At 41.6% G+C, this 27,814-nt stretch overlaps 1 protein-coding gene and 1 long non-coding RNA gene across 2 annotated transcripts; both read left to right on the plus strand.

Annotated features, from left to right (window-relative positions):
* The first annotated feature begins 1,151 nt into the window (after positions 1-1,151).
* LOC112570663 (lectin L6-like) lies at positions 1,152-27,533 on the plus strand. The gene is made up of 5 exons (XM_025249218.1): positions 1,152-1,213; positions 25,006-25,171; positions 25,540-25,782; positions 26,435-26,729; positions 27,267-27,533. Exons 2-5 carry the CDS (start codon positions 25,025-25,027, stop codon positions 27,368-27,370), a joined length of 789 nt encoding a protein of 262 aa, XP_025105003.1. The 5' UTR covers positions 1,152-1,213; positions 25,006-25,024; the 3' UTR covers positions 27,371-27,533.
* Positions 10,297-12,793, plus strand: LOC112570664. Its single transcript, XR_003100676.1, has 3 exons — positions 10,297-11,580; positions 12,009-12,108; positions 12,749-12,793. It is a non-coding gene; the product is annotated as an uncharacterized LOC112570664 (long non-coding RNA).
* Positions 27,534-27,814: the final 281 nt, after the last annotated feature.

Consider the following 27,814-nt stretch of genomic DNA (forward strand, 5'->3'; position numbering starts at 1 on the left):
TGTTACAAAATAAAACTGGGCGGGTGGGAGGGGGCAAGGGGGTAGTAAACTGCCGTTACGACATCGACGTCACAACATTGGCCTCAAGTTGTTTTCCTTCCCGGAAGAGTTCCAAAGCTTTTGTAGCATACACGTTTTAAGCAGTATATAGTGTGATATAAAATACTATACCTTCCAACCGATTACGATTTAGCATATGCTTAAATTATTGCTTATTTTTTACACATTGTTTTGTTCACTTGGCAGCCATAAGGAGTTTTGTTTTCTGCTGTACCACAAGACAATGCTGCAATCTTGACACAAAAATAAAACAATCTAAAAATAGATCAGTTACGGCGAGCATTTAAAGGACGCTCATTCCATCCTAGACTGCGGGATACGCGATGACTCAAGTAATAAAAAGTTAATTGTCTGAGATAAAATTTCCTAACTGCCATAATCTTTTAAAATTATCAAAGGTTTTATTGCTAAATTTTCCATCCGCCGCCAACTGGACAGAAGTCGTTGATATTTTAAGCGATATTAATAGATGGTGTTTGTTATAGGCACGTTGAACTATTGCTGTAAAGACAGTTGATACCATGGAAGATAATTAACAGGAAGCTTGTATAACGGGATACTCACCATGTGATTAGGTTCTCCCCGCCCATCATTATCAGACCTTACCTACGGAATGCAATTAATAGACTGAGAGTCAGTAATAATGCATAAAACACACACACACACACACGCACACCAACATACTTCTTAAACGTGGACAACAGAAAACTACAGTGAGAATTAAGTTGCTTAAATTCCTGTCCTTTCTTTTTCTTTTAAAAAGACTTGATGACAACATCACTAAAATATCAAAACGATTTGACAATGATAGAACTGATAAATGACTGAATGAAGAAGATTTATCAGCTGTTATCGGGTCTGGTGAGACATCCCTCTTCTGTTTTCCTTCTTACGGCATCACAACCTTCTCCCACCTCCTTCTCCTCTCTATATTATCTGACAACAACAGGTTTCTATCGGTTAGCTGTCTGGTGGTCGTCAACACATTAATTATAAAGGAATATAAGTGTCTTAGGCAGTGTTCACAGAAGTAAATAAGGGAACCAATCAGAGCACAGACAGTCGCCCCTCCGTGTGTATAAATTGTGGTCAACAGACCATCTGTCAGCAGATTCCCTCAACGTACACGATCTGATCAAGACCTCTCAACCAGGTGAATAAATTCTTTCTGTTTCACTTTAAAAAGATTTTAATAGTCCATGTCGCGTGTTGCTTGCTGCGGGTGGATAGTCGAGGTATGGGGGCCCAGAGGGGGTTGCCAGAGGGGGAGGCGCGGTCGCCTTTCGCTCTGCTGAGGCAGGTTATGGATCCTGATTGGGAGACACCGTAAGTCAAGCGCTTACCTGATGGGGTCTTTTGTTGCGGGGCCTGACGGGACAGGAGGGCGAAAACCCTATTAGCGAGAGGAGGATTGAAGTGTTCCTCTCCCCAGAGCCGGGCCTGAGTTTTTGTGTTGAGAGCCCGGGTTCGGACCGGCAGTTGAGAGAAGAGCATCGTTGCGAGGAGACGTTGATGTAGGAGAATATGAACATAGCTTGTCATATTAACAAATACTAATTATTAATGTCGCGGTTTGATGAAGGAACACACCGTCTTGTATCACATTAGTTGTAATGAATGTTATGTTTGGTGTATTGCTGTTTTATGTCCAGACAAACCAGAGTGATAGAAATGCTGATAATTCTGTGTCTTCTGGCCCTGACCTCATCCTGCTGCGGCCAGTCATGGACTGAATTGGAGGGATCCTTGAAACATGTGTCAATAGGAAGAGCAGGCGTGTGGGCGGTTAATGCTGACGATAGGATCTACTATCGTGAGGTGATGTATCGCAAACAATGTTACCTACATAACAAATAATAATGTAAGAGAAAGATTGTTAATTAAATGTGTAAATTTGTAGACCTTAAGTAAATAATGGATGTTTATAAGGAATATAGAGACATAATACCTGGTCTGAGTTTCACTGATATACTAGATGCAAAATCATAGTTTTGCGAAAGACTAACTAGTTGATACCAACAATCATTGGATAATCTGCACCTCCATGCAAATACACAACATGGTAATTTTAGAGCTCATCCAGACCTTGTTTGTCTTCACGCGTGTGTACATACCTGTGTGTTTGTGTTGATCTAGTGACACCCTTGATTTATTAAAAATATTTGTATTGTGTTTGCTGTACCCAGGGTACATACCAGGCGCCATTGGAAACAGGCACAGAATGGACGCTCGTCCTTGGACGTCTCAGGCAGCTCGACGTCGGCACAGACATCGTCGTTGGCGTCAGCAGCATAGATGAGATTTTTTACAGAAAGAATATCACAGGCGAACATCCTACAGGGTCGGGCTGGGTCACACTGGACGGTCGTCTCAAACAAGTGACTGTGTCTCCCAATGGCACCATCTGGGGAGTTAGTCATGATAATTTGGTAAGCTGTTTTTGGCAGAAATAGGAAGTTTTTAAATTAGTTTTAGGATTAAAATGAATGAATTAAAAAAAGTTAAAAAATTAAAATGAATAATTATGTACGATAATTAATGGAACGTCTTTGTTGTTCATGAAAATTCGAATGTTTGATAAAATGACAGAGGAGATAATGTTTGAAGAGCTGTAGTTCTAATCCTAATTAAAATTGGTGAAAACATCGTTAATTGTGGGTTAACGGTCAGAATCAATATACAAAAGCTAAGAAACACTCATCAGAGAAACTATCATGTCATCAAAAGTTTAAATAATATTTAGGGTTTTTATTCTCTCTCGCTGTATTACTGTCATGACAGAAATGATCATTTTATGTTATGCTCAACAAAATCCTTTAGTCAGTCATCGAAGAAGTGTTTGTGAGAGATAGGGTGCGGTGTGTGTGTGTGTGGTCTGATCTCCTCTTTGATCTTTTGAGATCGACTTATTAGCTGTCTGCTCCTCATTCTGGTATTTGTGAAGGATCTCACAATCTGTCAAACTAAGGCACCTCATTTGGTACAGGGGCGCCCTCTATGAACCAAGGGCTGGTTATATCGCTCAGGTAGAGATTTATTACATTTTAAAGAATTATATAATTGAAAGAGGATAAATTCGACAGATCTTTTTCCGGAAGGGCATTAGCCTGCACAGGCCAGGGGGAACTAGTTGGCAGAAGGTTGATGGGTCCTTAACACAGATTTCTGCAGGACCGTCTGGCGTGTGGGGGGTCGATGCCAACGAGGACATTTTTTACCGAGAGGGAACCTACGGTGGACACATCACGGTGGGCAGTGGATGGACCCCAGTATCAGGAAAACTTACATACATCACTTCCGGTTCAGGAATGGTGCTTGGCGTGAGCAGCAAGACAGAGATGTTTCGCAGAACTGGGATCAGTGAAACAAATCCCACAGGTGTGTGCTTCAACCATTTTATATACAAACTATGTCAATTAAGTGAAAGTTAAAGGTCATCTCTTAACTATTCCATATCGTTGGGAGAGGAGGTGTTAAAATTCTGTATGTAACGGCGGAGCCCATTTGCTTCCCTTGATGTCTTACCCAAACCTCTATTGAATCAGGTACCCAGTCCCTGTGGTCTGGTCGACTGAGGTTTGCTGCACTAATCAAGCTCTTAATTCAGACCTCAACGCTCTAACCACTCGGCTATCCGCTTGTTTATTCATTTCAATATTTTAAAATATTTTGCTTACCTTTTTTATGAATATTATCCTTTTATTTGACAGATCTTGCATGTTGTACAGCATGTTGTCCCACTGGCAATTTCAACAGGACAATGAGTGCATACTGTACCCATTCAATATACATTCACTCTCTCTCATTCACTCAGGTGAGGAAGAAAGCAGCAGGTAGTGCGGCGGCTTCACGTTTGGTGTCTTACCAATATGCTATAGCAGTCGTCTGTATTGATATCAAGTATCATATATATATATATAACTATGCCAAATGAGCGGATGCCATTTGTCTTATTTCCAGGATATAAATGGGACAAGTTCGGTGAAGGACAGATCATGATTGAGGAGTATGGCGGTACTATGTGGATGGTTAGCCGACTGCATGAGATCTTGATATTCAACGGCTACTAAGACGTCACCATTACCTACAGCCTCTTGAGCCTTGATGTTATCTATTCGACAATTATAACCGTTTACAATGGTTGCTATTTTCAATATAAATGCTGAAAGTGAGGCCTTTAACAATTAAAAAGTTATTTCATCTGAGCTAGATGTGATGTGTTGTGAACTTATGCAAAATGCCAGTAATGATTAAATTATTGTTTACATCTTACAAGTTAATATTTTAAACATTCAGTAACTATATGACTATAGAAGACGACTGTGAAAGCTTACACCACCTGTACAAGAAATTATCCTAAAAGGCAGCATATAAATCCACTTTACATCATCATCATCAGCATCAATGGGCAAGCTGTGCTTTTCTTCCACACTGCCTTATATTCCCCAAAAAACTATTGAGTCAGTCGACTGGAAGATGTTTGCTGCGCTATTCGGGTATCGAACTAGCGCTGTCAGTTTGACGACAGGTGCTCTAACTACTGTCCTATCCACTCCACTACCATTGTCAATAAAAGGTGTGTGCATATAAGTATTCCTGAAGTCGACGACTACGACGACGATGATGATGACGATGATAATGAGGGTGATGATTATCAGGAAGCAGGTGATACAATAGAAGGAGGTGCGGGCTGTAAACTAAGATGGAATAATTCAACTTTCACTGTTCTCACACTGTGAAAGACGAGCTCGTGAAGAATGTACATAAAGAACATTTGTAGAGTTAAGCTTTATAGACTGATATAATTATTATCAAAAGGAAAATATTCCAATGTCCACTGCTGCTTATGTACTGTCCTCATCACAGCAATTTATAAATACGATTACAGGTACACTCTTCCTACAAGACTGATAATGTCTATTTCCCCTAATTTACCTAACATATTTTTTTGTCATTATACTCATCTTTAAGTAAAAATTAAAGTATAGAGCAAAACACAATAGTGAAAGAATAAAGTCTGTTGCCGAACGATGATGCTTACCACTGCACTACAGACATAAACAAATTTCTGTTGCGGGTGAAGGCAGCAATTAGTAAAGTTTATCATGTATTCAATATTCATATTTTTAGAATCATCAGATCCAACACAAATACAAATAAAAAGAAATTAAACGCAATTTAATCTAGTTATTAAAACTGATCTATCAGTAGTAATTATGGACCAAAGGCAAGACAGGGAGGTATCTGACTGCTGTCTATGGCCGAAGTTATTTTTAACCCTTTTATAACCACAGTCTTTTATAAGTAGAGTCCAAGGAGGAGAGATATGACCCCTCTATTATTATAAACATTATTATATACTAAGCGGGGAACTTACAGTTTAGTATTGGTTTACCTCTTTTGTCTTAGATATTATCTGGGTGTAAATATTTCTTGGCAAGCCGTACACTACACATTGATTAACAAGATAATGATTTACTAAGCGGGGAACTCCGTGTAACAGCAAGGTAAACCCAATGCGCATGTCAGAGGTGTCTAGTTGTATACACTTTATTGGGTTATTTTAATTTTCTTTGTTTTCTCTTGCGATTTCTGTCTTTTTGTTTGTGTAGCAGGAGCGCTGTTTAGGTCAGCAGGTACTGCCGACAGGTGCATCCCTCCACCACACACCCCCTTCCACCCCACGCGTTGTCGCGCGAGCGGCGTGCAGCAGCAGCAGATGACGTGGCACCCAAGCTGCCGTGTACAAACAGCGGTATAGAAGTAATGTTTTGAGACAGAGTTAGCGAGAAGTACCTTTGGGCTGCGATGCATCTGGTCCGCTGGAAATAGCGGCTCGCATTACTCAGCCTCCTCTTCACCACCCCACGGAGTTAGTTGTTAGGTTTTGGATAGGTAGGTAGGTTAGAATAAGTTTGGTAGTTGTTTTGTATATCTTGTCAATAAATTTATGTCTTTGAACCGTAAGTACTCGTGTGAGCGTGTTAGTGTTAGTGAGCTAGTGTGTCGTACTCATGTCTCCCCCGTGTGAGCGCGAGTGAGGTTTGTGTTGTCCATGTATGTAGTCGTGACACAACAATAGAGAAAGAACACACGTGGAGGTCCGGCGGAATCGACGCACCGATTGAAAAGACACTTTAGTTAGAAATTAAAGAAGGGTCTTTTGTGGACTACAAAGTCGGCTGAGTTCGGGTGCGTGTAAGAGATAGGCATGGATGGGAAGTAACTGTGCTACAGCTACTGTAGCCGGCTACAAATTAAAAAAAGTAGCTTGTAGCCGTAGCTACATTTTAGAAAGTAGCCGTAGCTTGGCTACTTTCACGAACATTCGTCAACAGCGTGTCAGCAAGACGACGACAGCCACTGCTCTCACTGCTCGGCGTTGTGACAGCCAGACACCACGTGACTCGCACGCTCAGTAACCGCAAGTACTGTGTCGTCCATGTGGCGCAATCGATTTGCCAAGTATTTTGTTTCCTTTGAAAAAAGAAGATGGACTTCGCATTGTGACGTATAAAGCATCAAACTTCGTGAAAGCTTTCAGGTGTGTACATGTATTATGATGATTATGTATGTTACTGTACTGCTGTATATATCTAGGTTGAGCAAGCAGGCTGTGGGCGAGGTCCTTCCAATGTGAAGATTCTTATGTTACCGCTTTATTTTTTTTTTTAAACAAAAGTAGTTTGTTCTGTTGTAACGTTTTTGAGAAGAGTGTTTAAATGTGTTTGCGAGCGCGTGTTAACGTCTGCATGTAAACCACGCTCGCCGAACTCTTTCACCTTTTTCAGCAAAAAGTTCCGGCCAACGATTAACACATTTAATGTTTATGAAATTAATTAGCGATGAGTTAACTCGTTCTCTTCAGAGCTCTTGACCAATCAGGTTCTTCGCGACAAGGTAACTAGGACGACCTGTTCACAGCCTTTCTTACAAACTGTACCGACCAATCAACAGTCCAATGTTCAGGCATGGCTTCTCCCTCCATTGACTACCGTCGTCCTTGTTACGCTGTGTCGAGCTACTTACGTCATCTCATACAATGTTTGCGCTTTCTGGGCAAACTGATTCTAAGTTCCTACTGTTAATCTCTTCTCTAAGAGTCGGTGTATGCCCTTTATCCATCACAACTCGGGAGAATACACTGTTGGGGGGTGACGCCCTCCAACAGGTGTCGCACGCCTTGCAATACCTGCTCGCGTCGGCGAAGATTCCTGGCCAGGAGAAGTCGTTTGCCACTTTGTATTTAGTCCTTCTGACTCCAAGGTGGCCAGCCATGGGTGTGTCGTGCGCCCACCGCAGCATCTCTTGTCTGTATGCCCTAGGCACCACGACTTGTTGTACCGCCTTCCCTTCTTTGCTGCAGACTCTGTATAGTATACCTCTCCTCCACCGGTAGGTGGCTTCTGGCTTTGTCGCTTGACTTTCGGCCAGTTTGCGTATACGAGCAAGGGTGGGGTCCACCCGCTGAGCTCGTCCCAGTTCTTGTAGAGTTACGTTACTAAACAGTGTCTGTGATGGCGTCGATGGTTCGTCAGTCTTTCTCCTGTAAGCCAGTGCAGGTGACTGATATCGCATATCTCTTCAGACTGGAGGACGAAATTCTGGCCCTGAACTTATCCCGAAGGGTAAGCGTGTATAACAGTACCTTCCAAAAGGTGTGATGAAGGTTGTTAACTCCTGACTTCCTTCATCCAGTGGAAGTTGATGGAAACCCTTTTTGCAATCAAGCTTTGTGAACATTTTTGCTCCTGACAGCTGGGCTAACAGTTCATCTGTTGACGGCAACGGGTAGTTCTCTCTGCGAACTGCTTCGTTTAGTTTGCTCAGATCGACGCAGATTCTGACTCTCTCGTCGCTCTTGGGCACCACTACTATTGGGGCGCACCAATCACTGGGCTTGGTGACTGTGCGAATCACTCCCTGTTCTTCGAGTTGATCCAATTCGGCAAAGGTAAGCGTCATGGAGCTGCTACTGCATATGGAACAACTTGTTCTTTCAGACGAATCTTGTAAGGATCTTGTAGACTTCCTAGTCCTCTGAAAAGTTTTGGGAATTCTTCCTTGTACTGCTTTTCCTGATCCTCTATAACTGTGTTGATTCTCTCAATCAACTTCAACGCTGTAATGGCTGGTCGACCTAGCAATGGTTCTTCAAGAACCTGAAGAGCGACAGACTGCAGCGTAGTGACCAATCTTGGAACATTTTCTGCATTTAGCGTTCTTTGCAGGACAACCATCTCTGTTGTGGGAACCTTTTCCGCATCGAGAGCATGGCTTAGTCTCTGGTTTTCCCCGAAGGCCTGGCTTCATACCGCAACGAACTTTTCGCTGACCTTTCTGAATCTTGTTGATGGTTTTCTCAACTGTACTCTCGCTGTTGCTTACCAACATCGAGTGTGCTTGAGTCTTGGAAGTCTCATGAGCTCTGCAAATTTCTATTGCTTCTGGAAGCTTGAGTGTTTTCTTCTGCAACAATTTTTCACGCATAGTGTCATCTTGAACACGGATCACAAGTCTGTCACGAATCATGCGGTCAACATCCTTGAAATCACGTGATTTTGCTAACTTGCGTAAAACTGTGACGTAAGTATCAACTGACTCACTTTTGTTTTGGTTTCGGCTATGGAACTTGTAGCTCTCATACACCTCATGTGTGCTACCCAAACAAAAGTCGTTGAACTTGTCGATGACAGTATGGATATCTTTGTCGTTCTCCCCTTCTGCAAAGGATAATCCTTCGTAGATTTCTTGTGCGTCCTCACCAATGCAAGCTAATAGAACTGCACAACGATAAGCTGAATCTTCTTTATCAAGGCGCGTAGCTACCTCATAGTTCTGCCACTGACGAAGAAATTTTTTCCAATTTACTTCAATGTTAGAAGACAAATCCAGCTTTGAGGGAACCGGAACGTTTGCAGTGAAGTGTTTTCTCTGATGTGTCTCTGCCATCTTGCGAGAAATGTCACTTTGCGAACTGACGGCGCAATATTTCAAAATGAGAAAAACGTGCCCACCTGAAAGTTTCTGGAGAAATCACACAGCTAGCACTTTGCTGCTCACTTCTGACACCATGTTGTGTTATTGGTTTGTGGGTATTAGTGGTGGCACTCATTAAACTGTCCAGTTAGAAAACACACAAGAGACAGCTTCATGTCGGCTCCCGCCCAAGTATATTTAAATCTCTTACCGGAACTAAACCTTTTACGGATTGTTCATTTTGGGAATAAGGCCAACACTTGCCTTATGTCACACCTAGTATGATTATTTAGCTGGTTGACTCACCCTGCCTCCTGTGACAAACATTTTACTTTAATGGTATTTATCTAACAAAACATGGATATGGGTATAGGATGATGTCACGTGACCAACTCAGCATCACCGCCTAAATGAATGATTAAGATGTTGTCATCTCGCACCTGTGGTGGTCTGTCGTCGCTTTACATTACAATAAGAATGTTTTGTCACCGAGTATTCAGGATGATCTAGACACTATAATCCACTTACATTCATTTCTTGCTTATATGTTAGGCTTTGAGATTCCGGTTACATTTGATAAAAACTATCTTTCTATTTTTATCTCAGTGCTGTCATTATCTGCGTTTTATTGATATTTGCCTGCCTCATATCAGCAACAGGCTAGCAAAATGTTTCAATAAAGAGAGGCATATGAAACGAAAGTTTACGGAAGACAAATCCAACAAAAATCATTTCTTTCAACTAATGTCGGAAATAGTCTAAAGAAAAAAAATCATCTCTAATAAGAGATGTGAGAGGACAAATGCATCAATAAAGGGTGTGTGCATATAAATTTTCTGACGACGACGTCGACGACGACGACGATGATGATGAGCCGCTGGAGAATGTATTCAGCATTTATATTGTTTATAAACATAAGATCAAACACAAATACAAAAAAATAAGTTAAAAGCAATTGAACATTTTTAGCAAAACTCATCTACGAATAAGAATTTTAGACCAACGGCAAGACAGGGAGGTATCTGACTGCTGTCTACGGCTGATGTCATTTTAACTCTTTTATAACTACAATCCATGGAGGACAGACATGATGTCACGGACCAGTCTATTAGGAACAGGGGGTTGTTTCCCCTGTCTTTTGTTTTTTTTTAAAAGATTATTGCCCTTACCTTACATATATGTGTTGGTTGCGTCGTGGTTTCGCGTCAGAACCCGACGTCATTTTATGACGTAATTTTAGTTTGGAAGAGAGTGAAAATTATTTGGAAGAGAGCAGACGGCTGTGAGCAGGGAAGAGAGGCGGACGGAAAGTGTGTGTGGTGTTCGTTTTGGATATTGTGTGTGTCGATCCCTGCGGATTTATGAGTGGTGCCAGCTTTGGGTCATGTGTTGATCCCCAGGAGTGGATTTTACCTAGACGTTGCAATTTTGGGGTGTGAGTAACTAAGACTAACGATTTGCTCAAAACATATGACAGTTGGAAGTATATTGAAATGAACATGTGTATGTCGTCTTGGTGACCTTAAGAGAACTGTTTGAGCAACCTGTGCGCTGTAGTAGTTTCGGTATTGAATAATATGTGACGTATATATCTTATGATTTAGAACAGAGTGATCCTGGGCGGTATGGTTTAAATTGATTTGCTTGAAAGACTTGTATTACAATTAATGTTGATTGATTTAAAGTTTTATTTGGTTCCCACGACAAATCTTTGTGATATATGATTGAAAAAACGTGCAAGGGGACGCGTGCGTGTTGTGAGTGAAAGTGAGATCTGAAAAAAAAACCGCGTCTGACACATGACCCCTCTATTATTATAAACACCCCAACAGAAAAAACATCCTTACCTGTGTAGAAGTCAAGAATTTGTAGTAGATGCACCCGCTATCGGAGTTTTTCTTCACAATACAAACCATATTTAATTTTCACTGATGTTAGAGAGCACGTAGAATGTTTGTCCTGAGTCAATATAATCAGTGAACGACAGACTGGCGTTAGTTAAATTTTCTTTGTTTCCTCTTGTGATTTCTGTCTTGTTGTTTCATTAAAACTCTTTTTTTATCTCAGTGCTGTCATTATCTGGCTTTTATTGATGTTTGCCTGCCTCATATCGAGCTAGCAAATTTTTTCACTAAAGAAAGGACTACGACAGCGAAAGCTATGGAGGACAAATCCAACAAAACACATTTCTTTCAACTAATGTCGGAAATAGTCTTCAGATTAAAAATCATCTCTAATAAAAGATGTGAGAGGACAAATGCATCTGAAAGCTTAAAATCACTTAAGGTAGTTCACGGAGGGAAGATATTTTCTGAAGGTAAACTGCAGGTTCAAAGAGAAAGGTTGCTAAGTGCAACGGATCAACGTGTGTTTGTCCTTTTGCCACGTGTACACTCCCAGTCTGCCTGGCACTAACGGTCCCATGAGTCACTGCACGTGTCGCATGTCCGATGTCTGGGATAATACGACCGTTATTGCTTGGGCTGCACACGTTTTCTACATACCAATGCAGTCATTCCGTCCTAGACTGCGATGACTCAAGTAATTAAAATTTACTTGTCTGAGATAAAATTTCCTAACTGCCATAAACTTTGCAAACTATCAAAGGTTTTATTGCTAAATTTTCCACCAGCCGCCATGAGTCATTCATATTTTACGCGATATTATAGTTTGCTTTATAACTGAGTAATGTAGTTGTTTCGTATGCAGGTAGGTTGATATTGGTATCATGGATGATCTTATGAAGATATCTGGTCTGCATATATGGAGGAGAATATGAACAGAGCTTGTCATATTAACAAATACTAATCATTCATGTCGCGGTTTGATGAAGGAACACACCGTCTTGTATCAACTTAGTTGTAATGAATTTTATGTTTGCTGTATTGCTGATATATGTCCGGACAAAACAGAGTGATAGAAAGGCTGATAATTCTGTGTCTTCTGGCTCTCACCTAACCCTCCAGCAGTCAGTCATGGAATCAAGTTGGGGGATCCTTGAAGCATGTGTCAAAAGGAGAAGCAGGCCTGTGGGGGGTTCATTCTGCCGATAGGACCTACTATCATGAGGTGATGTACCCCGACAATGTTACCTACATCAAAAAATAATAATGTAACAGAAAGATTGCTGCTTAAATGTAGGTTACATTAAACCATTACATTAAAATAATTTGTTTTCTTTTTCTTAACTTTAAATAAATTGTTGTGCCCATAACTGGTATTACAAGTATCAGATTTGTAGACCTGAAGGGAAAATAATGGCTGTGTATAAGGAATATAGAGACATATTACCCTGATCTGAGTTTTACTGATATATTAGATGCAAAATCATAGTTTTCCGAGAGGCTAACTAGTTGATACCAAAAATCATTCCGTCCTAGACAGAGGGACACGCGATGTCTCAAGTAACAAAAATTTTACTTGTCTGAAATAAAATTTTCTAATTGCCATAAATTTCTCAAACCATAAAAGGTTTTATTGCTAAATTTTCCATCGTCTGCCGTCTGGACAGAAGTCGTCGATATTTCAAGCGATATTAATAGATGGTGTTTGTTATAGGCACGTTGAACTATTGCTGTAAGACAGCGGTACCTCATCTCCTGCCATCCCACACCTCATGCCATAACTACTCCGCAAGCTTTTAAAAAAACAGCTCGGCGTACAAGTTGTGTAATAAACTATGTTTACTATCTCCGTTCTTTGCTATTAGGCAAGGATTTCAACAGATGTCCAATCATATCACTAGAGAAGCGCCTGACTGTAATAACTGGTGTTCTCAGACTATCTCGAAGTTTCTTAAACTATTGTCTTCCGCTGATCCGCTTTGATCAAGATCTCTGAAACAGGTGAGCATTGCTACTAAGAGAGATAGTGACATATCTGTTTCTGACTTAGAACAAGACCAGAGCAGATGACTCATTCATCCTAACTGTTGGTCAGAAGATGACTAGGAAGGAAGTCGGCAGTTTCTTATCTGATGACCAGAACCAGGGTGTACTGTCGCTCCTGGCATCAGTCAAACTACTTATAGTTGACAACCAAGTTTGAGATGGCAGCTAGGTAGTAGCACCAAGGTAGACACCCAGAACATTACTGTTAAGCACAGCATTGTGTCACCTAGTCATGTCATGTCAACTGGCGAGACTAGTACCAGTTGTTGGGGAGACATGATAGTCTTTTGCATTCGTGAACACTCCAGCCGGGAAATTCTTAATTCTACCTGAGAAGGTCCTCTAGTGGAGAGCCGGCCCTATTTTCACATTGGCCATCCAACCTTTCTTCTGTTTATGTAATCTTTCTTCTCTTCAGGTAACTGCTAGACATTCTGAGGCCTTCTTGATGTTTTCCTCTCATTAATCATTTTAGTTCTTTTTTAAGTGTATCTTCGCACGGTTGATATTCCAATTGGTTTCAGGCAGAACATAATCATTGTAGACACCTTTGTTAAGGCAAGTTCTTAACATATATTCGAATTATGAATTCCTGATTTATCAAAGCATTTTAATATTGGTTAAAAGATATATTTATGCAACTTGTAGCTTTAAATGAAACAATAATGACAACCAATCTAAAAGTCCCAAACTAAAACACGAATTTACAAATTGTCTAAAACAGATGTTTTGGTACAGCTTGCTAGTATGATTATTTTAGCTGTTGACTCACCCTGCCAGCTGTGACAAACATTAGTTTTCAATGGTATTTATCTAACAAAACAAGGATACGGTATAGGATGATGTCACCTGCCCATCAGCATCGCCGCCTACATGAATGATTAAGATGTTGTCCTCTCGCACCTGTGGTGGTCTGTCGTCGCTTTACATTACAATAAGAATGTTTTGTCACCGGGTATCCAGAGGAGGATGTAGACACTATAAACAACTTACATTCAATTATTGTTTTTATGTTAGGTCTTGAGATTCTATCTGTTGTTTGTCTTTTTGACTTTCTTTTTAACAGGTATATCACCATAGTGTCTGTTAGTATTTGTCGTTCTTACATGTCTCTATCCTTTGTGTTTGCGTTGGAACTGGGCAATGAAGTTGCTTGGAATACAGGTATGTTGATATTGGTGTCATGGATGAGCTTATGAACATAGCTTCTCATATTAACAGATACTATTTATTTATGACGCGGCCCAGTGGCGCAACGGTTAGCGCTGTTAGCGCCTGTCACCAATACAGTGAAGGTTGGGTGCCCTGAGTTCATTTCTCGTCTCGGGCACGCTGTTCTTTCTCTGCACGTGGCATCTGTTTACAGGGCTGGCCGCCCTCCGCCAAGGACGGTCCCAAGCCCGGCTGAAAAAGGAGGAGGGTTGGGCGTGGGGCCAGCACCCCCACCCCGTAAAACAAATACTTGCTACCGAAACATCGACAACAGTTACTGTAGTCGATGGCCTATGCCCCAGGAGGGGTGAAAGGGCCTAAAAAAAAAAAAAAAAAAAAAAAAAAAATTATTTATGACGGTTTGATGAAGGAACACATCGTGTTGTATCAACTTAGTTGTAAAGAATGTTATGTTCGCTGTATTGCTGTTTTATGTCCAGACAGAACAGAGTGATAGAAATCTGATAATTCGTGTGTCTTCTGGCTCTGACGTCATCCTGCTGCCGGTCAGTCATGGAGGAAAAGTAGAGGGATCTTGAAACATGTGTCAATAGGATTAAGTAGCAGGCGTGTGGGGGTTGATGCTGACGATAAGATTCTACTATCGTGAGGTGATGTATCGCAAACAATGTTACCTACATAACAATAATAATGTAAGAGAAAGATTGTTGGTTAAATGTGTAAATTTGTAGACCTGAGTAAATAATGGATGTTTATAAGGAATATAGAGACATAATGCCTGATCTGAGTTTCACTGATATATTAGATGCAAAATCATAGTTTTCCGAGAGACTAACTAGTTGATACCACAATCATTGGATGTTCTGCACCTCCATGCAAATACACAACATGGTAATTTTAAAGCTCATCCAGAACTTGTTTGTCTTCACGCGTGTTACATACCTGTGTGTTGTGTTGATCTAGTGACACCCTTGATTTATTAAAAATATTTGTATTGGTGTGTCTGTACCCAGGGATACATACAAGGCGCCATTGAAAACAGCACAGAATGGACGCTCGTCCTGGACTTCTCAAACAGCTCGACGTCGGCACAGAAATCGTCGTTGGCGTCAGCAGCATTGATGAGATTTTTTACAGAAAGTAATTACAGACGAACAGCCTACAGGTCGGCCTGGGTCACACTGGACGTCGTCTAACACGTGACTGGTGTCTCCCAATGGCGATCCATCTTGGGGAGTTATCATGATAATTTGGATAAAGCTGTTTTTCTGCAGAAATAGGAGTTTTTAAATTAGTTTTAAAGAGAAAGATTAAATTGAATAAAATTTTGAGGAAAAGTTAAAAAATTAAAATGAATAATTATGTACAAGATAATTAATGACGTCTACCTTGTTGTTCATGAAATTCGAATGTTTGATAAAATGACAGAGGAGATAATGTTTGAAGAGCACTAGTTCTAATCCTAATTAAAATTGGTGAAAACATCGTTAATTGTGGGTTAACGGTCAGAATCAATATACAAAAGCTAAGAAACACTCATCAGAGAAACTATCATGTCATCAAAAGTTTAAATAATGTTTAAGGTTTTTATTCTCACTCGCTTTATTACTGTCATGACAGAAATGATCATTTTATGTTATGCTCAACAAAATCCTTTAGTCAGTCATCGAAGAAGTGTTTGTGAGAGATAGGGTGCGGTGTGTGAGTGTGTGGTCTGATCCACTCTTTGATCTTTTGAGATCGACTTATTAGCTGTCTGCTCCTCATTCTGGTATTTGTGAAGGATCTCACAATCTGTCAAACTAAGGCACCTCATTTGGTACAGGGGCTGCCCTCTATAAACCAAGGGCTGGTTATATCGCTCAGGTAGAGATTTATTACATTTTAAAGAATTATATAATTGAAAGAAGATAAATTCGACAGATCTGGTTCCGGAAGGGCATTAGCCTGGACAATCCAGGGGGAACTGGTTGGCAGAAGGTTGATGGGTCCTTAGCACAGATTTCTGCAGGACCGTCTGGCGTGTGGGGGGTCGATGCCAACGAGGACATTTTTTACCGAGAGGGAACCTACGGTGGACACATCACGGTGGGCAGTGGATGGACCCCAGTATCAGGAAAACTTACATACATCACTTCCGGTTCAGGAATGGTGCTTGGCGTGAGCAGCAAGATAGAGATGTTTCGCAGAACTGGGATCAGTGAAACAAATCCCACAGGTGTGTGCTTCAACCATTTTATATACAAACTATGTCAATTAAGTGTAAGGTAAAGGTCATCTCTTAACTATTCCATATCGTTGGGAGAGGGGGTGTTAAAAATCTGTATGTAAGTGCGAAGCCCATTTGCTTCCCTTGTGGTCTGGTCGACTGAAGTTTGCTGCACTAATCAAGCTCTTAATTCAGACCTCAACGCTCTAACCACTCGGCCATCCGCTTATTCATTCATTTTAATGTTTTAAAATATTTTGCTTACCTTTTTTTATGAATATTATCCTTTTATTTGACAGATCTTGCATGTTGTACAGCATGTTGTCCCACTGGCAATTTCAACAGGACAATGAGTGCATACTGTACCCATTCAATATACATTCACTCTCTCTCATTCACTCAGGTGAGGAAGAAAACAGTATGTAGTGCGGCGGCTTCACGTTTGGTGTCTTACCAATATGCTATAGCAGTCGTCTGTATTGATATCAAGTATCATATATATATATATAACTATGCCAGTTAAGCGGATGCCATTTGTCTTATTTCCAGGATATAAATGGGACAAGTTCGGTGAAGGACAGATGATGATTGAGGAGTATGGCGGTACTATGTGGATCGTTAGCCCACTGCATGAGATCGTGATATTCAACTAAGACGTCACCATTACCTACAACCTACTAAGACGTCACCATTACCTACAACCTCTTGAGCCTTGATGTTATCTATTCGACAATTATAACCGTTTGCAATGGTTGCTATTTTCAATATAAATGCTGAAAGTGACGCCTTTAACAATTAAAAAGTTATTTCGTCTGAGCTAGATGTGATGTGTTGTGAACTTATGCAAAATGCCAGTAATGATTAAATTATTGTTTACATCTTACAAGTTAATATTTTAAACTTTCAGTAACTCTATGACTATAGAAGACGACTGTGAAAGCTTACACCATCTGTACAAGACATTATCCTAAAAGGCAGCATACAAATCCACTTTACATCATCACCATAAGCATCAATGGGCAAGCTGTGCTTTTCTTCCACACTGCCTTATATTCCCCAAAAAACTAATGAGTCAGTCGACTGGAAGATGTTTGCTGCGCTATTCGGGTATCGAACTAGCGCTGTCAGCTTGACGACAGTTGCTCTAACTACTGTCCTATCCACTCCACTACCATTGTCAATAAAAGGTGTGTGCATATAAGTATTCCTGACGTCGACGACTACGACGACGATGATGATGATGATGATAGTGAGGGTGATGATTATCAGGAAGCAGGAGATACAATAGAAGGAGGTACGGGGTGTAAACTAAGATGGAATAATTCAACTTTCACTTTCACTGTTCTCACACTGTGAAAGACGAGCTCATGAAGAATGTACATAAAGAACGTTTGTAGAGTTAAGCTTTATAGACTGATATAATTTATTATCAAAAGGAAAATATTCCAATGTCTACTGCTGCTTATGTACTGTCCTCATCACAGCAATTTATAAATACAATTACAGGTACACTCTACCTACAAGACTGATAATGTCTATTTCCCCTAGTTTACCTAACATATTTTATTATACTCATCTTTAAGTAAAAATTAAAGTATAGAGCAAAACACAATAGTGAAAGAATAAAGTCTGTTGCCGAACGATGATGCTTACCACTGCACTACAGACAGAAACACATTTCTGTTGCGGGTGAAGGCAGCAATTAGTAAAGTTTATCATGTATTCAATATTCATATTTTTAGAATCATCAGATCCAACACAAATACAAATAAAAAGAAATTAAACGCAATTTAATCTAGTTAGTAAAACTGATCTACCAGTAGTAATTATTAACCAAAGGCAAGACAGGGAGGTATCTGACTGCTGTCTATGCCCGAAGTGATTTTTAACCCTTTTATAACCACAGTCTTTTATAAGTAGAGTCCAAGGAGGAGAGACATGACCCCTCTATTATTATAAACTTTATTATATACTAAGCGGGGAACTTACAGTTTAGTATTGGTTTACCTCTTTTGTCTTAGATATTATCTGGGTGCAAATATTTCTTGGCAAGCCGTACGCTACACATTGATTAACAAGATAATGATTTACTAAGCGGGGAACTCCGTGTAACAGCAAGGTAAACCCAATGCGCATGTCAGAGGTTTCGAGTTGTTTACACTTTATTGGGTTATTTTCATTTTCTTTGTTTCCTCTTGCGATTTCTGTCTTTTTTGTTTGTGTAACGGGAGCGCTGTTTAGGTCAGCAGGTACTGCCGACAGGTGCATAGTCCCTCCACCATACATCCCCTTCGACCCCACGTGTTGTCGCGCGAGCGTCGTGCAGCAGCAGATGACGTGGCACACAAGCTGCCGTGTACAAACAGCGGGCAAACAGTCGCTCGCACCTTTTTCTCTCGGTCCGAGAACAGGTCCTGCTGGGTATAGCAGTAATGTTTTGAGACAGAGTTAGCGAGAAGTACCTTTGGGCTGCGATGCATCTGGTCCGCTGGAAATAGCGGCTCGCATCACTCAGCCTCCTCTTCCCCACCCCACGGAGTTAGGTGTTAGGTGTTGGATAGGTAGGTAGGTTAGAATAAGTTTGGTAGTTGTTTTGTATATGTTGTAAATAAATTTATGTCTTTGAACCGTAAGTACTCGTGTGAGCATGTAAGTGTTAGTGAGCTAGTGTGTCGTATGCATGTCTCCCCCGTGTGAGCGCGAGTGAGGTTTGTGTTGTCCATGTATGTAGTCGTGACACAACAATAGAGAAAGAAAACACGTGGAGGTTCGGCGGAATTGACGCACCGATTGAAAAGACACTTTAGTTAGAAAGTAAAGAAGGGTCTTTTGTGGACTACAAGGTCGGCTGAGTTCGGGTGCGTGTAAGAGATAGGCATGGATGGGAAGTAACTGTGCTACAGCTACTGTAGCCGGCTACAAATTAAAAAAAGTAGCTTGTAGCCGTAGCTACATTTTAGAAAGTAGCCGTAGCTTGGCTACATGTTGGCTACTTTCACGAACATTCGTCAACAGCGTGTCAGCAAGACGACGACAGCCACTGCTCTCACTGCTCGGCGTTGTGACAGCCAGACACCCACGTGACTCGCACGCTCAGTAACCGCAAGTACTGTGTCGTCCATGTGGCGCAAGCGATTTGCCAAGTATTTTGTTTCCTTTGAAAAACGAAGATGGACTTCGCATTGTGACGGACAAAGCATCAAGCTTTCAGGTGTGTACATGTATTATGATGATTATGTGTGTTACTGTACTGCTGTATATATTGTAGCGGGAGCGCTAGTCAGCGGTACCGCTGACAGTGTCTAGTCCCTCCACCCCTCATCCCCTTCCACCCCACGCGTGGTCGCGCGAGCGGCGCTCAGCGCGAGACAGGGCAGCAACTGCGGGTGACGTAGAACCCGAGCTGCCCTGTACACAAAGCAGGCGTAGATCAGCGTCCGCGCCTTTTCTCTAGAGACGAGAATTGGTCCTGCCGGTATGGCAGTTAGAGCGTTTGGAGACGGAGTTAGCGAGAAGTACCAAGGCGCTGAAATATGCATCTGGTCCGCTGGAAATAGCGGCTCGCGACGCTCAGTCTCTTTCCTTTTCCCTCCCTTGGGTGTTGAGCTAGGTGATAGGTTCTCAATAGGTAGGGTTAGGGTTAAGTTTGGCAGTTGTTTTGTTGGTAGATGTTGGTATTCTGTAAATAAATCTATGTCTTAAACTGTAGCACTTGTGTGAGTGTGTAGTGTCAGCGAGTGCTAGTGTGTGTACTGTCCCTGTGTATGTAGGCGTGACACAGCAGAAGAGAACACACGAGAAGGTCCGGCGAAACTGACACACCAACTGAAAGGACACTTTACGTGTAGTCAGTAGGTAAAGCAGGGTCTTTTGTGGACTCCTAGGTCGGCTGTAGCTCGGGTGCGTATGGAATTAGGTATAGAAGAGATAGAACACAACGCGAGGCACGTAAGAACTAGGCGACGCACCCGACTAACGAGAGCCAGAATTTTCGTAGACAGGAAAATTCTCCTTGGGAACTTCCGTCCTCTTCCCTGGACCGACAAAAGAGGAACAGACTGATTTGGCGCTAGGGTGTTAGCGATAGGTGCCGGTCAGTCCGGTTACAATATCTAGGTTGAGCAAGCAGGCTGTGGGCGAGGTCCTTCCAATGTGAAGATTCTTATGTTACCGCTATATATATTTTTTTTAAACAAAAGTAGTTTGTTCTGTTGTAACGTTTTTGAGAAGAGTGTTTAAATGTGTTTGCGAGCGCGTGTTAACGTCTGCATGTAAACCACGCTCGCCGCACTCTTTCACCTTTTTCAGAAAAAAGTTCCGGCCATCGATTAACACATTTAATGTTTATCAAATTAATTAGCGATGAGTTAACTCGTTCTCTTCAGAGCTCTTGACCAATCAAGTTCTTCGCGACCAGGTAACTAGGACGACCTGTTCACAGCCTTTCTTACAAACTGTACCGACCAATCAACAGTCCAATGTTCAGGCATGGCTTCTCCCTCCATTGACTACCGTCGTCCTAGTTACGCTGTGTCGAGCTACTTACGTCATCTCATACATGACGTAAAAGAATTAGAGCTGATGACGCGGCCTCCGCGCGACTTCCCTCCCCTGACATCAAGGAGAATTAAAAGTAATATGAATCTAATTAGATTCGCCTGAATCGCGAATCGTTACATAGGTTCTCAATTTTGGCTCAAAACAATGATGAGCGATTCAAATAAACGACAACTACGTTAACGTTACTGTTTATGACTTCCATCTTCCGTTCCTAAAGCAGTCCGGCTTTCATCTTAGGTTAGAAGAAATTCTGGAAGTCTTGATTCCCTGGCAAAGCACTCTGCTTGTCATTTTTGTGTTCATAGGTGCTATGATTTCTGTTCGTCCTACGTCTTTCCTTTTTATTGTCTCCTTTAGCGTCCTTTACACCTCTTTCCTTCCTATCTTCTTCCGTGTCCATCTTATCCTCATCTTTCTTTATGACTCCTTTTCCTGCCTTCTTCTCCGGTGTCTCTGCTCCACCTGATTATTCTTGGCCTTCTACCGGGTTAGACGATTTGGTCGGTTCCACATCACTGTTTGCGCTTCCTGGACAAACTGATTCTAAGTTCCTACTGTTAATCTCTTCTCTAAGAGTCGGCTTATGCCCTTTATCCATCACAACTCGGGAGAATACACTGTTGCGGGGTGACGCCCTCCGACAGGTGTCGCACGCCTTGCAATACCTGCGCGCGTCGGCGAAGATTCCCGGCCAGGAGAAGTCGTTTGCCCCTTTGTATTTAGTACTTCTGACTCCAAGGTGCCCAACCACGCGTGTGTCGTGCGCCCACCGCAGCACCTCTTGTCTGTATGCCCTAGGCACCACGACTTGGTGTACCGCCTTCCCTTCTTTGCTGCGGACTCTGTCTAGTATACCTTGCCTCTACCGGTAGGTGGCTTCAGGCTTTGTCGCTTGACTTTCGGCCAGTTTGCGTATACGAGCAAGGGTGGGGTCCACCCGCTGAGCTCGTCCCAGTTCTTGTAGAGTTATGTTACCAAACAGTATCTGTGATGGCGTCGATGGTTCGTCAGTCTTTCTCCTGTAAGCCTTGTCTGCGCTGTCGCACCAACTTTCCTAACTGGATACACTGGGATTGCACTCACTGTTCGTGTATGTTGCTACAGTCAGCTGACTACAGCTAACTTTTAATAACATCAATTTTTAAAAGTAGCCAAAAGTAGCTGGCTACTTTTTGGAAAATTGTAGCTGTAGTGTGTTGAAAAAAAGTAGCTGTAGCCTAGCGGCTACACATTAAAAGTAGCTTGCCCATACCTGGAGATAGATAAAATAAAGAACACAACGCGAGGCAGGTAGAAACTAGACGACGCACCCGACTACCAGAGCTAGGATTTTCATAGAATGGAAAATTCTCCTTGGGAACTTCCGTCCTCTCCAGTGGAACAACAAAGAGGAACGGACTGATTTGGCGCTAAGCTAAGATAGGGTTTAGCATAGTGTATAAGCGAGAAGGGTTGGTCAGTCCGGTTATATTTGATAAAAACTTTCTTTTTATCTCAGTGCTGTCATTATCTGGGTTTTATTGATGTTTGCCTGCCTCATATCGAGCAACAGGCTAGCAACATTTTTCAATAAACAGAGGCATACGACAACGAAAGTCTAGGGAGGACAAATCCAACAAAACACATTTCTTTCAACTAATGTCAGAAATAGTCTTCAGATAAAAAAATTCATCTCTAATAAAAGTTTAGAGAGGACAAATGCATCTGAAAGCTTAAAGTTATTTAAGGTAGTTCACGGAGCTCAGACGTTTTCTGAAGCTGGACTGCAGGTTCAAAGAGAAAGGTTGCAAGGTGAAACGGATCAACGTGTGTTTGTCCTTTTGCCACGTGTACACTCCCAGTCTGCGTGGCACTAACGGTCCCATGAGTCACTGCACGTGTCGCTTTCCCAATGTCTGGGATATCAAAGGTTTTATTGCTAAATTTTCAATCATCCACCATCTGGACAGAAGTCGTTGATATTTTAACCGATATTAATAGATGGTGTTTGTTATTAGGCACGTTGAACTATTGCTGTAAAGACAGCTTGTACCATGGAAGATAATTAACAGGGTGCTTGTATAACGGGATACTCACCATGTGATTAGGTTCTCGCCGCACGTCATTTTCAGACCTTACCTATGGACTGCAATTAATAGATTGAGAGTCAGAAATAATGAATAAAACACACACACACACACACACGCACACACACACACACACACCAACACACACTTCTTAAACGTGGACAACAGAAGACTACAGTAAGAATTAAGTTGCTTAAATTCCTGTCCTTTCTTTTTCTTTTTAAAAGCCTTGATGACAACATCACTAAAATACCAAAACGATTTGACAATGATAGAACTGATAAATGACTGAATGAAGAAGATTTATCATCTGTTATCAGGTCTGGTGAGACATCCCTCTTCTGTTTTCCTTCTTACGGCATCACAACCTTCTCCCCCCAGCCTCCTCTCCTCTCTATGTTATCTGACAACAACAGTTTTCTATCGGTTACCTGTCTGGTGGTCGTCAACATATTAATTATAAAGGAATGTCCATGTCGTAGGCAGTGTTCACAGAAGTAAATAAGGGAACCAATCAGAGCACAGACAGTCGCCCCTCCGTGTGTATAAATTGTGGTCAACAGACCATCTGTCAGCAGATTCCCTCAACGTACACGATCTGATCAAGACCTTTCAACCAGGTGAATAAATTCTTTCTGTTTCACTTTAAAAAGATTTTAATAGTCCATGTCGCGTGTTGCTTGCTGCGGGTGGATAGTAGAGGCATGGGGGCCCAGAGGGGGTTGCCAGAGGGGGAGGCGCGGTCGCCTTTCGCTCTGCTGAGGCAGGTAATGGATCCTCATTGGGAGACACCGTAAATCAAGCGCTTACCTGATGGGGTCTTTTGTTGCGGGGTCTGACGGGACAGGAGGGTGAAAACCCTATTAGCGAGGGGAGGATTGAAGTGTTCCTCTCCCCAGAGCCGGGCCTGAGTTTTTGTGTTGAGAGCCCGGGTTCGGACCGGCAGTTGAGGGAAGAGCATCGGTGCGAGGAGACGTTGATGTACCCAGGGCTTGCTGTGTGCTTCCCTGTGTTGGTGCGTCCCTCCCGCATCTCGATCCTTCTGTGTGGCGCTCACGACTGGGCTGTGTGCCTTTTCTCTCCCCGGGGTGGGGACGTGTTCTGGAGAAGTTCCACCTTCTGCGTTTTCTGCAAACACCCGCTCACTCAACCTAGTGGGGTGAAACGGCAAACACACGGACGGAGGACTAACGGACTGCCGTCGGCCAGCCAACTGCGTGTACCTGTGTGCGAACGGACCTGCGCCGAGGTGTCAGCGGACTGTTGGTGAAACTCTGAGATTCAAGCCGCGGGGACATTGTTCTTGACAATAGACGAGGGCGTGACTCCGTGATTAACGATTTTGCTTACGCACCTTGTAGCTTTAAATAAAACAAATAAAACAATAATGACAAACAATCTAAAACACCAATATTAAAATCGAATTTACAAATTGCCTACGTTTTTTATGGTACAGCTCCCGAGTATGATTATTTAGCCGTTGACTCACCCTGCCTTCTGTGACAAACATTGGACTTTAATGGTATTTATCTAACTAAACAAGGATACGGCTATAGGATGATGTCACGTGACAAAATCAGCTTCGCGCGTAAATGAATGATTAAGATGTTGTCATCTCGCACCTGTAGTGGTCTGTCGTCGCTTTACATTACAATAAGGATGTTTTGTCACTGGGTATCCAGAGGATGATGTAGACACTATAAACCACTTACATTCATTTCTTGTTTATATGTTAGTCCTTGAGATTCTATCCGTTGTTTGTCTTTCTGTCTTCTATAACAGGTATATCACCATAGTGTCTGTTAGTATTTGTCTCTCTTACATGTCTCTTAGCTTTGTGCTTGCGTTGGACAATGGAGTTGTTTGCTACGCAAGTAGACTGATATTGGTGTCATGGATGAGCTTAGGAAGATAGCTGGTCTGGGTATATGGAGGAGAATATGAACATAGCTTGTCATATTAACAAATACTAATTATTAATGTCGCGGTTTGATGAAGGAACACACCGTCTTGTATCGCCTTAGTTGTAATGAATGTTATGTTTGCTGTATTGCTGTTTTATGTCCAGACAGAACAGAGTGCTAGAAATGCTGATAATTCTGTGTCTTCTGGCCCTGACCTCATCCTGCTGCGGCCAGTCATGGACTGAAGTGGAGGGATCCTTGAAACATGTGTCAATAGGAAGAGCAGGCGTGTGGGGGGTTGATGCTGACGATAAGATCTACTATCGTGAGGTGATGTATCGCAAACAATGTTACCTACATAACAAATAATAATGTAAGAGAAAGATTGTTGGTTAAATGTGTAAATTTGTAGACCTGAAGTAAATAATGGATGTTTATAAGGAATATAGAGACATAATGCCTGGTCTGAGTTTCACTGATATATTAGATGCAAAATCATAGTTTTCCGAGAGACTAACTAGTTGATACCAACAATCATTGGATGTTCTGCACCTCCATGCAAATACACAACATGGTAATTTTAGTGCTCATCCAGAACTTGTTTGTCTTCACGCGTGTGTACATACCTGTGTGTTTGTGTTGATCTAGTGACACCCTTGATTTATTAAAAATATTTGTATTGTGTGTGCTGTACCCAGGGTACATACAAGGCGCCATTGGAAACAGGCACAGAATGGACGCTCGTCCCTGGACTTCTCAAACAGCTCGACGTCGGCACAGACATCGTCGTTGGCGTCAGCAGCATAGATCAGATTTTTTACAGAAAGTATATCACAGACGAACAGCCTACAGGGTCGGCCTGGGTCACACTGGACGGTCGTCTCAAACATGTGACTGTGTCTCCCAAAGGCGCCATCTGGGGAGTTAGTCATGATAATTTGGTAAGCTGTTTTTGGCAGAAATAGGAAGTTTTTAATTAGTTTTAGGATTAAAATGAATAAATTAAAAAGTTAAAAAATTAAAATGAATAATTATGTACGATAATTAATGGAACGTCTTTGTTGTTCATGAAAATTCGAATGTTTGATAAAATGACAGAGGAGATAATGTTTGAAGAGCTCTAGTTCTAATCCTAATTAAAATTGGTGAAAACATCGTTAATTGTGGGTTAACGGTCAGAATCAATATACAAAAGCTAAGAAACACTCATCAAAGAAACTATCATGTCAACAAAAGTTTAAATAATGTTAAGGGTTTTTATTCTCTCTCGCTTTATTACTGTCATGACAGAAATGATCATTTTATGTTATGCTCAACAAAATCCTTTAGTCAGTCATCGAAGAAGTGTTTGTGAGAGATAGGGTGCGGTGAGTGAGTGTGTGGTCTGATCCACTCTTTGATCTTTTGAGATCGACTTATTAGTTGTCTGCTCCTCATTCTGGTATTTGTGAAGGATCTCACCATCTGTCAAACTAAGGCACCTCATTTGGTACAGGGGCTGCCCTCTATGAACCAAGGGTTGGTTATATCGCTCAGGTAGAGATTTATTACATTTTAAAGAATTATATAATTGAAAGAAGATAAATTCGACAGATCTGGTTCCGGAAGGGCATTAGCCTGGACAATCCAGGGGGAACTGGTTGGCAGAAGGTTGATGGGTCCTTAGTACAGATTTCTGCAGGACTGGCTGGCGTGTGGGGGGTCGATGCCAACGAGGACATTTTTTACCGAGAGGGAACCTACGGTGGACACATCACGGTGGGCAGTGGATGGACCCCAGTATCAGGAAAACTTGCATACATCACTTCCGGTTCAGGAATGGTGCTTGGTGTGAGCAGCAAGACAGAGATGTTACGCAGAACTGGGATCAGTGAAACAAATCCCACAGGTGTGTGCTTCAACCATTTTATATACAAACTATGTCAATTAAGTGTAAGGTAAAGGTCCTCTCTTATCTATTCCATATCGTTGGGAGAGGAGGTGTTAAAAATCTGTATGTAAGTGTGAAGCCCATTTGCTTCCCTTGTGGTCTGGTCGACTGAAGTTTGCTGCACTAATCAAGCTCTTAATTCAGACCTCAACGCTCTAACCACTCGGCCATCCGCTTATTCATTCATTTCAATGTTTTAAAATATTTTGCTTACCTTTTTTATGAATATTATCCTTTTATTTGACAGATCTTGCATGTTGTACAGCATGTTGTCCCACTGGCAATTTCCACAAGACAATGAGTGCATACTGTACCCGTTCAATATACATTCACTCTCTCTCATTCACTCAGGTGAGGAAGAAAACAGTATGTAGTGCGGCGGCTTCACGTTTGGTGTCTTACCAATATGCTATAGCAGTCGTCTGTATTGATATCAAGTATCATATATATATATAAGTATGCCAGTTTAGCGGATGCCATTTGTCTTATTTCCAGGATATAAATGGGACAAGTTCGGTGAAGGACAGATGATGATTGAGGAGTATGGCGGTACTATGTGGATCGTTAGCCCACTGCATGAGATCTTGGTATTCAACTAAGACGTCACCATTACCGACAACCAACTAAGACGTCACCATTACCTACAGCCTCTTGAGCCTTGATGTTATCTATTCGACAATTATAACCGTTTGCAATGGTTGCTATTTTCAATATAAATGCTGAAAGTGACGCCTTTAACAATTAAAAAGTTATTTCATCTGAGCTAGATGTGATGTGTTGTGAACTTATGCAAAATGCCAGTAATGATTAAATTATTGTTTACATCTTACAAGTTAATATTTTAAACTTTTAGTAACTATATGACTATAGAAGACGACTGTCAAAGCTTACACCACCTGTACAAGACATTATCCTAAAAGGCAGCATACAAATCCACTTTACATCATCATCATCAGATGTGCTTTTCTTCCACACTGCCTTATATTCCCCAAAAAAGTATTGAGTCAGTCGACTGGAAGATGTTTGCTGCGCTATTCGGGTAT

This window comes from Pomacea canaliculata, linkage group LG8, assembly GCF_003073045.1.
Source record: "Pomacea canaliculata isolate SZHN2017 linkage group LG8, ASM307304v1, whole genome shotgun sequence".
NCBI lineage: Eukaryota > Metazoa > Mollusca > Gastropoda > Architaenioglossa > Ampullariidae > Pomacea > Pomacea canaliculata.